Below are 13,121 nucleotides of genomic sequence, written 5' to 3' on the forward strand. Positions count from 1 at the left end.
GACTTCCTGCAGTTGGAGAAGATAAAGCATGAGTTAAGGGACTCAGCAGGGGAGTTCGAGAAAAGGTGGGGGATGTTTTGTGACCGCGTTTGAGGAGCTATTCATCGCAGGGGGGGACTGTATAGTTGATTGTTGGGAACAATGTTTCCCGGAGTGTTTAATTGTTGTAACCTACATTGATACAAGTTTGAATAAAATGCGTTTTAAAAAAAAAGAACTAATTTGAAAATTTGCCTTTTATATGAAATTTTGTTTAAAGCATTTTGCAAGTTTTAAAAATAAATTTAGTGTACCCAATTCATATTTTCCAAGTAAGGGACAATTTAGCATGTTCAATCCACCTAGCCTGCACATCTTTGGGTTGTGGGGGCGAAACCCACACAAACACGGGAAGAATGAGCAAACTCCACACGGGCAGTGACCCAGAGCCGGGATCGAACCTGGGGCCTTGGCGCCATGAGACTGCAGTGCTACCACTGCGCCACCGTGCTGCCCTCTGCTTTTTGCAAGTTGAGGTGATCCTGGGATAGACTCCATGGGTCAAAATTTCACGCACCCCCACCAGCGTTTTTTTAGCTGAGGGGAGAGGCGGGGGGGGGGGGGGGGGGGGGGGGTCCCTCCAGGTTCCCACCCGCTCCGATTTTACATTGGGGTAGGTAATGCCTCAGATAGAAAGCTCAGCCTTGCTCCAATTGTGCCCTTAGATGGCCAATTAATAGTCACATGAAGGTAATCTGGCCAGCCTCAATTTTCAGACTGGCAGGAAGATTTCACCTCTGGGAAGGTTGAAAAACAACAAAGTTACATCTCAGGCAGGAAGTCAAGGGGTGGGGATTGTCTCCTTCTACAGCCCCTTTATAAAATCAGGTTCTCCCCTGAAACCCCAATCGGCCCCTCACACTCCCCCCTTTCCCCTCACTCCAGGCCTTCCCTACCATCCTTGCCCTGGGACCCCTTGAACTAACCTGGGCCTCCAGTCCCTGACTGAGTCTCTGGTGTCTTCTTTAACTCCCTCTTCTGTCCATTGCAGTGCTGTCGCTGCTTGGTCAGCAGCTCTCTAAGGCGGGACTTCGTCCCGAGTAAGGGGTGGGAATCTGCTCCCGGGAGGACCTCTCTGTTTCTGCCAGAACCTCTCTGTTCCCGGGATAGGTTCCACGTTTGGGGTGTGAATTCCTCGATGTAATTGAGCAGGTTGTTCCAGTCAGGTTTCTTCCCTTTTGCTGATTGCCGCTTTATTGATTATTCTGACTGAGGTGAGCCACTTTCCACTTCAACTTGAATTTCTTATACGAACAATTCATAAACAATATGATAAAACCATGCAGACCAATTTCATTTTGATTGATTTTTAACATATTTATTCAGGTTGTGAGCACATTGGCCAGTCCAGCATTTATTTCCCATCCCTAATTGCCCCTTGGGAAGGTGGTGGTGAGCTGCCTTCTTGAACCACTGCAGTCCATGTGGTGTAGGTACACCTAATGTGCTGTTAGGGAGGGAGTTCCAGGATTTTGACCCAGTGGCAGTGAAGGAACGTCCGATATATTTCCAAGTCAGGGTGATGAGTGACTTGGAGAGGAACGACCAGGTGGTGATGTTCCCATGTATCTGCTGGCCTTGTCCTTCTAGATGATAGTGGTTGTGGGTTTGGGAAATGCTGCTTAAGGAGTCTTGGTGAGTTCCTGCAGTGTATCTTGTAGATGGTACACATGGCTGCCATTGTGCATCAGTGATGGAGGGTGTGAATGTTTATGGTAGTGGATGGGATGCCAATCAAATGGGCTGCTTTGTCCTGGATGGTGTTGAACTTCTTGAGTGTTGTTGGAGCTGCACTCATCCAGGCAAGTGGAGAGTATTCCATTACATGCCTGACTTGTGCCTTGTAGATGGTGCACAGGCTTTGGGGAGTCAGGGGGTGATGTATTTGCTAATGGTAACGTGACTGAGTGTCAAGGGATAGTTAGATTGTCTCTTTTTGGAAATGGTCATTGCCTGCCACTTGAGTGGTGTGGATGGAATTTGCTACATTCATCCCAAGCCTGAATGTTGTCCAGGTCTTGCTGCATATAGACAGCAGAGGTGTCTGAAGTGTTCAAAGTGGTGCTGTGTATTATATTTCAGTGAATACCACCACTTCTTACCTTCTAATGGAAGGAAGGTCATTGATGAAGAAGCTGAAGATGGTTGGGTTGAGGTCATTCCTCTGAGGAACTCTTGCAGTGATGTCCTGGGACTGAGATGATTGGCTCCCAACCACTACAAACATCTTCCTTGTTCATTAATTTACTCCACTTTTGCTGGTGGTTTTGAAATGTTGAATCCATGTGCCACTCATGTTCTCTAACCAAGCAAAGTAAATTATTTCCAGAGTTCTGTGAGCTTTGTTACAAAGCTGTTACTGAAAGATGTTGGAGAATTTCTGGTTTTCCTTCATATCCCGTTCTTCCCTGCCTTTGATCCCCCTGGATAAGGGTCTCTCCTCTCTTTAGCATTTCTTCAACCAATGATATTCTGATGACGGGGAATCCATGTACAGCGAATACAGGGTACAGGGTTTCTTTTGGCCCTACCTCCTTGTGGATTGCCTCAGGTACACTTCTGCTTTCTAACCCTGAAGTACCTCAAATAAATTCTGCACTTGTATCATTTACTGAAATATTCCTTCTATCACTCAGGTTGGGTTAATGAGGGATGGTAATCTACTTGCAGAGGCTCCACCTGATGAGTTGATAAGGTCCCACAATGTATCAGTAAGTCATTATGGTTCATCATTTCATTGCCATTATGTGAATTGCACATTAACACTTTGATTTATTTTTTATGTTTGCTGTTATTTATTCCAGACCTTGGAGAAGGTGTTCCTAAAACTGTGTCATGCTTCAGATCAGTTATCTACAAAATTCACCTCTGCTGTCTGTGAAAGAAGGGACAGGAACCTCCGGGAAAAAGATGAGGAAATTCCAATAATTCTTCAGGAAGGCATGCAAAATAAACCTGAATTCAGAAGTGAGATATAAAACTCTTGTTTGCTGCTCACTCTGGCTGTCTCTCACACTCCCTTTCTCATCCGTTCTTTCTTTTGTCTTTCCTTATTTTCCTTCTATCTCTATCTCTCTATCACTCTCACACTCTCTGTCACTCTCACACTCTCTCACATTCCTTCATTGATTCTCACGCTCTTCCGTTCTCTTCCTCGCAATCTGTCAGAATCTCTCACAAAGGTAAAGTTGCCACAATCCCAGATGACCATAGGCTGAATTTCCCCTTTGAGGGGGAGAGCTAACTGATTTAACCTCTATGTGCCTGTCTCTTTTTCTTCAGAGGATTTTTCATTCTTTTCACCCTTCTCTCCTAATTTATATGCTGTTTCACTGTATTCCAAATGGGACACAATATAAGCAATGTGCCTTACTTTAAAGAAGTGTTCAAAGGCAAAATTCAAAACTTAGATATAAATGATAGGGTTTCACACAAGCTGAAAGTGTTTCAGACCTATCCCGGGTGCTGTGTTTTTACCTCAGAATACTAAAAGGTGAAAAAGATGGTTTGTAAAGAGTTAACAATCATTGTGAGATAGTCATTAGGGAAGGCCATAGATTGAAAGCAATAGGATATTGCTTTCAAATAGACCATTACGAGTCCATTAATCTAACTTCCATTTCATTTTTTAATGGAGTGACTTTCAGGAGTAAATTTGAGGATTGTTTGTACATCAGTAAATGACTGAGCAGCAGTGAACCTGACTTTCGACAGTCCTGCCTGATGAACCTTAGACAGCTGCAAGGTCGGCACGTGGCGCAGTGGTTAGCATTGCTGCCTAAGGCGCTGAGGGCCCAGGTTTGAATCCCGGCTCCGGATCATTGTCCGTGTCGCGTTTTCTCGTGGACATTCTTCTCATGTCTGTGTGGGTTTCGCCCCCACAACCCAAAGATGTGCAGGTTAGGTGGATTGGCCAGGCTAAATTGCCCCTTAATTGGGAAAAAAATGAATTGGGAACTCTAAATTTATAAAAAAAAAACTTTAGACAGCCCAAAGGCATTTGTTAAACAACAGGTATGTACTATTTTGAAGGATAATGCCACAATGGCAGGAGGAAGAGCAGCACGGTGGTGCAATGGGTTAGCACTGCAGCCTCATGGCGCCGAGGTCCCAGGTTCGATCCCGGCTGTGGGTCACTGTCCGTGTGGAATTTGTACATTCTTGCCGTGTTTAGCGTGGGTTTTGCCCCCACAACCCAAAGATGTGCAGACTAGGTGAATTGGCCACGCTAAATTGCCCCTTAATTAGAAAAAATGAATTGGGTACTCTAAATTTAAATATTAAAAAAACAATGACAGGAGTAACTGGTGGTCTCTTGGGGTCAATATTGGGAGAATTTCTGATTCTCATTGACAACAATGACTTAAGTTCAGAAAAAAACACAAATTTCTCAAATTTGCAGATGAATCGAATGTCTCTGTTCACAGAGAATGGGAAACAAAAAGGTAAAGAAAGTTGACAAGTGAAATTTAAAATCCGGCAAGCAGAGAGATGGTAAAATGGATGCCACTTGCTCCAAGAATGAGGTTGAAATCAATCAGAATTATGTTGAAAGAAACTTGGAACTTTCAGTAGACTAATTCAGCAAGGTTGTTGGAGTGTTAAACAACACACCCAAAACCAGGAATACCAGACAGACCAGGTTATCATTGAACCTTAGAGCAAGATCACAACACACCTGGAATATTGCATCTAGTCGCCAAAAAACAAGAGAGACTGGAAGCAGGCCAGAGAGGAGCAACAAGATTGATTCCTAATGTCAGGGTTCCTTAGAACGGAGAGAAGGCTGGAACACTTGGGTTGTTCAGGAATAGATACAAATGCTGATGATCTGATGGAAATATAGCAATGTAGTAAAAGTATGGAAACAGTATAGAATATTACTTCAAACCATACAGTGGGAGCAAGCTTCATGCTTTCACTGGTATAGGATTGAATCAACTCTTCTTCATGCAGAGAATGATCGACATTTGGAATGGGCCCCTGGGTAGGGTGAGGGAGGCAGACACCCTGCAATCATTGAAGAAGCAATGAGATGCAGCAAGAAGAGGGGGTCGGTGGGCTGATGGAGTGAATAGGGTCTATATGGATGAATTAAGATGCTTCAAGTTTTCCGTATCCATATGAATCCTATGAATTAACACCCTCCAGTGCCAAACATCCTGTTACAGTGCAGAGTCTGGTTGATCCCTAAGCAGGAACAGTGATCAGGGAGGCAGTATCATCCTCAACTGGGAAGGGGAGATTTTTTTTAAAAATCTCTGCTTCCAGATCTCAACAAAGTAGGGTTTATGAAAATTCAATGTTTCAGTTGTAATTTTGAGATGATACCTGGGTCCGCAGTAAAGTCACATAATGCAGTGGATCACACACTGGGTGGAATTCTGCCAAGAAATTCATGGGAAGCAAGGTGCGATTCCCGCGATGGTAAGGTGGGATGAGTGTGATTCAGGTTGCAGTCCGCCCACACTTAGAAAACCTTTAGGAGGAGGCGACTTTTGCACTGGCATTGAAACGCGCCAGCAAACCTGACTTCACAGAGATCGTTGACAGTAAAGGTGCCCCCACCCCCCTCTCCCGCCACCGCCGCTCCCACAGCATCACCGGCATCAGGGCTTCAATGAGTTGCCGCCCCCCCGCCCCCCCCCCCCCCCCCCCCCCCCCCCCGCCCTCCCCCCCCCCAAGGGCTTCAGTGCCCACCCCCCTACCATCCTCACCGGCATCAACCCCCTCCACCCCAAGTGCCCACTCCCCTACCATCCTCACCGGCATCAACCCCCTCCACCCCAAGTGCCCACCCCCCTACCATCCTCACCGGCATCAACCCCCTCCACCCCAAGTGTCCACCCCCCTACCATCCTCACCGGCATCAACCCCCTCCACCCCACTTCATGCACCTCCCCTTCCACACCATATGCCTTTCAGGCCCACTCCTTGACAGTGCCAGGTTGTGAATGCCTGTGTGCCAGGGTGCAAGGGGCCAGATCTAGGGCACTGCCCTGTCATGTCCCAACCACATGGGGCTCCGATGCCCTCTGAACAACACTGGCGTGGTCATCACATCAGGGGCTGGATTCTCAGCAGGGGGGAGGGGGGATATCGGAGCATCCAGCTTTAAACTGACCAAGCATATTTAAATGCTTCTTTAAATATGCTAACCTGGTTCATGCCCTTACGTCAGTGCTCAGGCTGCGAGCATCATTTGTTCTGCTCAGTGCCCGGAGTGAACCCCGTTTAGGGGCTATCTTCTTATCCTGGAATAGCAGGATGTGTGTAGGGCATGACGCTACAGTGAATCGCCACCATTGACATTCACATGTGGAGTGGATCACACATTGACATTTACAGTTTCTTTCTTTATTCAACCATGGGATGTAGATGTCGCTGGCTGGCCCAGCATTTATTGCCCATCCCTGAGAGAATTTAAGAGTCAACCACATTTCTGTGGATTTGGTTCTGTGGACCAGTCCATCTGAAGTAGCGATGGACACAGCCAGAAGGAAAGGGCTGGCAGGGGACTGAGGTGTTTGAACTTTGCTGCAGTGTTCACCTTAAAAATGTTTTTGTTTTTGGACTATATTTGTAATGCCTTCTGTATCGATCCTGGAGCTGCCGTGTTTTTTTTTGTAAGTTAGTTTGCATTTGTACTGGTGGGAGATGGAGATGTGAAGCCCCCCGACCCAGGTTGATCACGTGGAACGTAAGAGGGCTAAATGGGCCGGTTAAGAGGGCACGCGTGTTCGCGCATTTGAGGGGATTGAAAGTGGACGTGGCATTGTTACAGGAGACCCATCTTAGGGTAATCGATCAGACTAGACTAAGGAAGGGATGGGTCGGGCAGTTATTTCATTTGGGGCTGAACTCTAAGACTAGAGGGGTCGCTATCCTGATTAATTAGCCACTGTCATTCGAGGCGGGAAGAATAGTTGCGGATGTGGGAGGTTTGTACATTATAGTGGGAAGCTGGAAGGGCTGCCGGTAGTATTCGTGAATGTTTATGCGCCAAACTAGGATCATGTGGAGTTTGTAAGGGAGGATGTTGAGGAAGATCTCGGACCTGGACTCGCATCAGCTGGTCATGGGGGGCGGGGGGATTTCAGCACAGCCATTGACCCAAGGCTAGATCGGTTGAGCTCAAGGACAGACAGGGTGCCAGCAATGGCAAAGGAGCTAAAGGGGTTTATAGAGCAGATGGAGGGAGTGGATTCATGGATGTTAGGGCGGCCAGGAGTGAAGGAGTTCTCATTCTACTCACACGCACATAAAGTGTACTCCCGGATTGACTTTTTCATCTTGAACAGGGCTTTACTGACGGGGGTAGTGGGCACTGAGTACTCAGCAATCACGGTCTCGGATCATGCCCCGCACTGGGTGGACCTACAGGTGAGCAAGGAGGGTAGCCAACGCCCGCATTGGAGATTGGATGATGGTCTATTAGTGGATGAGGAGGTGTACAGGCGGGTGAGGAAATGTATCCAGAAGTGGAAGTTTTTTTAAAAAATAATTTTTATTGGAATTTTTTACAGAAAATATAACAACAAACAATGAAATGCAACAAAATAACCCATAATAACTGTAACACCCCCCCAGACCGTATCAACGCATGTATCACATCCGCCCCACCCCCCCAACCCCAATGAACAACAAGAGAACTTAAAAATAAATTAAAATTAAATAAACAAACATAGTCATCGTCTCTCCCCCCCCCCCGCTTTTTTCCTCTCCCTTCCCCCCCCCCTCCCCCCCGGGTTGCTGCTGCTACTGTCCCTGTACCCTATCGTTGAGCCAGAAAGTCGAGGAAAGGTTGCCACCGCCTAAAGAACCCTTGTACCTCTCAGGGCGAATTTGACCCTCTCTAGCTTGATAAAACCCGCCATGTCGTTGATCCAGGTCTCCACGCTTGGGGGCCTCGCATCCTTCCATTGTAGCAAGATCCTTCGCCGGGCTACTAGGGACGCAAAGGCCAGCACACCGGCCTCTTTCGCCTCCTGCACTCCCGGCTCCACCCCAACCCCAAAAATCGCGAGTCCCCATCCAGGCTTGACCCTGGATCCCACCACCCTCGACACCGTCCTCGCCACCCCCTTCCAGAACTCCTCCAGTGCTGGGCATGCCCAGAACATGTGGGCATGGTTCGCTGGACTCCCCGAACACCTGACACACCTGTCTTCACCCCCAGAGAACCTACTCATCCTAGACCCGGACATGTGGGCCCGGTGCAGCACCTTGAATTGGATGAGGCTAAGCCGCGCACATGAGGAGGAAGAATTAACCCTCTCCAGGGCATCAGCCCATGTCCCATCTTCGATCTGTTCCCCCAGTTCCCCCTCCCATTTAGCTTTCAGCTCCTCCACTGACGCCTCCTCCACCTCTTGCATAACCTTGTAGATATCAGATATCTTCCACTCTCCGACCCAGACCCCCGAAAGCACCCTGTCACTCACCCCCCTCGCGGGAAGCGAAGGGAATCCCTCCACCTACCGTCTAGCACACGCCTTTACCTGCAGATACCTGAACATGTTCCCCGGGGGAGCCCAAATTTCTCCTCCAACTCCCCCAGGCTCGCAAACCTCCCATCAATAAACAGGCCCCTCAACGGAGCTTCCATCGAGCCCCCCACTTCTCCCCTATGTCGCCTCCACTGCCCCCACATCTTGAGGGTAGCCGCCACCACCGGACTCGTGGTATACCTCGTGGGAGGGAGCGGCCACGGCGCCGTTACCAGGGCCCCCAGGCTTGTATCTCCACAGGACGCCCTCTCCATCCGTTTCCATGCTGCCCCCTCCCCCTCCATCACCCACTTGCGCACCATCGACACATTGGCCGCCCAATAATACCCCGAGAGATTGGGTAACGCCAGCCCCCCCCGCCATCTCTACCCCGCTCCAAGAGAACCCTCTTCACCCTCGGGGTCCCATGCGCCCAAACAAAGCTCATGATGCTGCTAGTCACCCTTCTAAAAAAGGCCCTAGGGATAAAGATGGGCAAACACTGAAAGAGGAACAAGAACCTCGAGAGAACCGTCATTTTGACGGACTGCACTCTACCCGCCAACGATAGCGGCACCATGTCCCACCTTTTAAATTCCTCCTCCATCTGCTCCACCAGCTTGGTAAAATTAAGCTTATGGAGAGTCCCCCAACTCCTGGCCACCTGCACCCCCAGGTATCTGAAACTCTTCACCGCCCTCTTAAACGGGAGCCTCCCAATTCCCGCCTCCTGATCTCCCGGGTGTACTACAAATACCTCACTCTTGCCTAAATTTAACTTATAGCCCGAGAAGCCCCCAAATTCCGCTAACAGCTCCATCACCCCCGGCATTCCCCCTTCTGGGTCCGCCACATACAACAGCAGGTCGTCCGCATACAGCGATACCCGATGTTCCTCCCCACCCCGCACCAGACCCCTCCATCTCCCTGACTCCCTCAACGCCATAGCCAAAGGTTCAATCGCCAGTGCAAAGAGCAAGGGGGACAGGGGGCACCCCTGCCTGGTCCCATGGTAGAGTCTAAAGTACTCCGATCTCCTTCCATTGGTAACTACACTCGCCATCAGAGCCGCGTAGAGCAGCCTCACCCATTTGATGAAACCCTCCCCGAATCCGAACCGCTCCAGCACCTCCCACAGGTACCCCCACTCCACTCTATCAAACGCTTTCTCTGCATCCAGCGCCACCACTATCTCCGCCTCCCCCTCCACTGCCGGCATCATAATAACATTTAGCAGTCTCCGCACATTCGTGTTGAGCTGCCGTCCCTTGACAAATCCTGTCTGATCCTCGTGTATCACCCCTGGCACAAAGTCCTCTATCCTGGTGGCCAGGATCTTCACCAGCAACTTAGCGTCAACATTGAGGAGCGAGATAGGCCTGTATGATCCACACTGCAACGGGTCCTTATCCCGCTTCAGGATCAGAGAGATCAGTGCCCGCGACATCGTCGGGGGCAAAGCCCCCCCCTCCCATGCCTCATTGAAGGCTTGCACCAACAGGGGGCCCACCAGATCCGCATACTTTTTATAAAATTCCACCGGGAACCCATCCAGCCCCGGCGCCTTACCTGACTGCATTTGTCCAATCCCCCTGACTAGCTCCTCCAACTCTATCGGCGACCCCAGCCCCTCTACCAGCTCCTCTTGAACCTTTGGGAAACATAGCCTGTTCATGAAGCTCTCCATCCCCCCTCTCCCCATCGGAGGTTCCGACCGGTACAGTTCCTCGTAGAAGTCCCTAAAGACCCCATTTACTTCTGCCCCCTTCTGCACGACATTCCCACCCCTATCCGTCACTCCACCAATTTCCCTAGCCGCATCTCGCCTACGGAGTTGATGCGCCAACACCCTGCTCGCCTTCTCCCCATACTCATATACCGCGCCTTGCGCCCTCCTCCACTGTGTCTCCGCCTTTCTGGTGGTCAACAAGTCAAATTTGGCCTGCAAACTACGCCGTTCCCCCAGCAACCCCTCCTCCGGTGCCTCCGCGTATCTCCTGTCCACATCCAGGAGCTCTCCCACCAGTCTCTCCCTCTCCTTCCTCTCCCGCCTTTCGCTATGGGCCCGGATGGAGATCAGCTCCCCCCGGATCACTGCCTTCAGAGCCTCCCAGTTCATCCCCACCCGGACCTCCCCCGTGTCGTTGGTATCAAGATACCCCTCAATACTTCCCCGCACCCTCCTACACACCTCCTCATCAGCCAGCATCCCCACATCCAGGCGCCAGAGCGGGCGCTGGTCCCGCGCCTCCCCCATCTCCAGATCAACCCAGTGCGGAGCATGGTCTGAAATTGCTATGGCCGAATACTCGGCATCCTGCACCTTCGGGATCAATCCCCTGCTCAGGACGAAAAAATCTATTCGTGAATAAACCCTATGGACATGAGAGAAAAAGGAATACTCCCGCGCTCTCGGCCTCCCAAACCTCCAGGGATCCACCCCTCCCATCTGGTCCATAAACCCCCTCAGCACCTTGGCCGCCGCCGGTCTCCTACCCGTCCTTGAACTGGACCGGTCCAGTGGGGGATCCAGCACTGTGTTAAAAGTCTTCCCCCATGATCAGGCCCCCTGCCCCCAGGTCCGGAATGCGGCCCAACAAGCGCCTCATGAAGCCAGCATCATCCCAATTCGGGGCATATACATTAACCAGCACCACCTTCTCTCCCTGCAGCCTACCCTTCACCATAATATATCTGCCCTCCTTGTCCGACACCACCTCAGCCGCCTCGAACGCCACCCTCTTCCCCACCAGAATCGACACCCCTCGGTTCTTCGCGTCCAATCCTGAATGGAAAACCTGCCCCACCCACCCCTTCCTCAGACGAACCTGGTCCGCCACCTTCAAGTTGGTCTCCTGGAGCATAGCCACGTCCGCCTTCAGCCCCTTCAGATGAGAAAATACCCTAGTTCTCTTAACCGGCCCATTCAGCCCCCTCACGTTCCAGGTAATCAGCCGGATCAGAGGGCAACCCGCCCCTCTCCCCCGCCGGCTAGCCATAGCTTATCGACTGCTCGCCCCAGGCCAGCGCGCCCCGCCCGACCCGTTCCCCATGGCGATAACGCCTCTCTTCCACCCCCCCCGTCCCACACCAGCTCCTTCCTGGCCATTCCAGCAGCAACCCAGTATCCCCCCCCCCACCCCCCCAAGGCTAGGACCCCTCCTAGCCGCGACGCACCCTCCATGATACTTCCGTGAGTCAGCTGACTTCTGCTGACCCCGGCAGCTCCCGCCAAAACCCATCCCCTCCCGGCATGGGGTCATCCCCCTCTTGCCACACCTCCTTGGCACCGCTTCAGCGCGGGAAAGAAAACCCGTAGAGGCCACGCCCCTACCTTCAGCTCCGCCCCCCCGCCCCGCAGCGCGGACATCCAGAGGAAAGCCCGCGCTTTCACACTGCCACACCCCACCCTTCTGACGCAGCTCCCCAAAATCCAGTTTCACCCCAACCCCCAGCCCCGTACAGAAGAGAACATATAAAACACAAACCCCCAACGTTCCCCACATACCCCACACCCATACCCAACAGACAAACCCACCCGGAAACAGAGCAAAAAGAAACCCAGCATAAAAAACACGTGTCAAAATTGAAGAACAGCAACAGCGAAAACAGCAACGGCCATAGTGTGTCCCCAGACCCTAGTTTGAGTCCAGCTTCTCCGCCTGTACAAAGGCCCACGCCTCCTCCGGGGACTCGAAGTAGTGGTGCCGGTCCTTGTATGTCACCCACAGACGCGCAGGCTGCAGCATTCCAAATCTGACCTGCTTGGCATGTAGCACCGCCTTCGTCCGGTTGAACCCGGCCCGCCGCTTAGCCACCTCCGCACTCCAGTCCTGGTAGATCCTCACTACCGAATTCTCCCACTTGCTGCTCCTCTCTTTCTTGGCCCAGCGCAGCACACACTCCCGGTCGCTGAATCGATGGAACCGCACCAGCACCGCCCTCGGGGGCTCATTTGCCTTAGGCCTCCTGGCCAGCCCTCTGTGAGCTCCCTCAAGCTCCAGGGGCAAATGGAAGGACCCCGCTCCCATCAACGAGCTCAACATCGTGGTCACATACGACTGGAGATCCGACCCCTCCAGCCCCTCCGCCAGGCCCAGGATCCTCAAATTCTTTCGCCTCATGCGAACGTCCAGCTGCTCCAAGCGGTCTTGCCACTTTTTGTGACGTGCCTCGTGCAACTCCACTTTCCCCACGAGGACCACGGCCTCCTCCTCCCGCTCAGCGGCCTGCTGCTGCAACTCCCGAATGGCCACCCCCTGGGCTGTCTGGGTCTCAAGCAGCTTGTTGGTAGTTGCATTCAGGGAGTCCAGCAACTCAGCCTTCAGCTCTGCAAAACAGCGCAGAAGAGAAGCCTGCTGCTCCTGCGCCCACTTCCACCAGTCCTCGGGTGTTCCGCCGGCTGCCATTTTGTCCTTCTTCCCCCGCTTTTCTTGGGGAGCCGCTGCAGCTTTTTCCTTTGCCCCACTCCGGGTGAGCATCAAAAATTATGGGGAATGCTCCTCTAGACACCTTCCCCCACCGGGGTTCGTCGAGACAGCGCTGTTTGGGGCCCTCAAATCGGCCCAAAAGTCCTTAAGTAGCGGGAGCTGC

General features: G+C 51.5%; 1 protein-coding gene across 5 annotated transcripts in view; it reads left to right on the forward strand.

The window, feature by feature from the left end:
* Positions 1 to 13,121, forward strand: part of abch1 (ATP-binding cassette, sub-family H, member 1) — a 110,893-nt gene that overhangs the window by 54,432 nt on the left and 43,340 nt on the right. For 4 of the 5 annotated variants that reach the window (XM_038807643.1, XM_038807669.1, XM_038807652.1 and 1 more), the window contains exons 7-8: positions 2,676 to 2,750; positions 2,844 to 3,006. In XM_038807643.1, coding sequence (XP_038663571.1) covers positions 2,676 to 2,750; positions 2,844 to 3,006 — 238 coding nt within the window. The remainder of the gene's footprint in view (positions 1 to 2,675; positions 2,751 to 2,843; positions 3,007 to 13,121) is intronic. The other variant, XM_038807678.1, reaches the window with a different exon arrangement.

This window comes from Scyliorhinus canicula, chromosome 1 (genome assembly GCF_902713615.1).
Source record: "Scyliorhinus canicula chromosome 1, sScyCan1.1, whole genome shotgun sequence".
Classification (NCBI taxonomy): domain Eukaryota; kingdom Metazoa; phylum Chordata; class Chondrichthyes; order Carcharhiniformes; family Scyliorhinidae; genus Scyliorhinus; species Scyliorhinus canicula.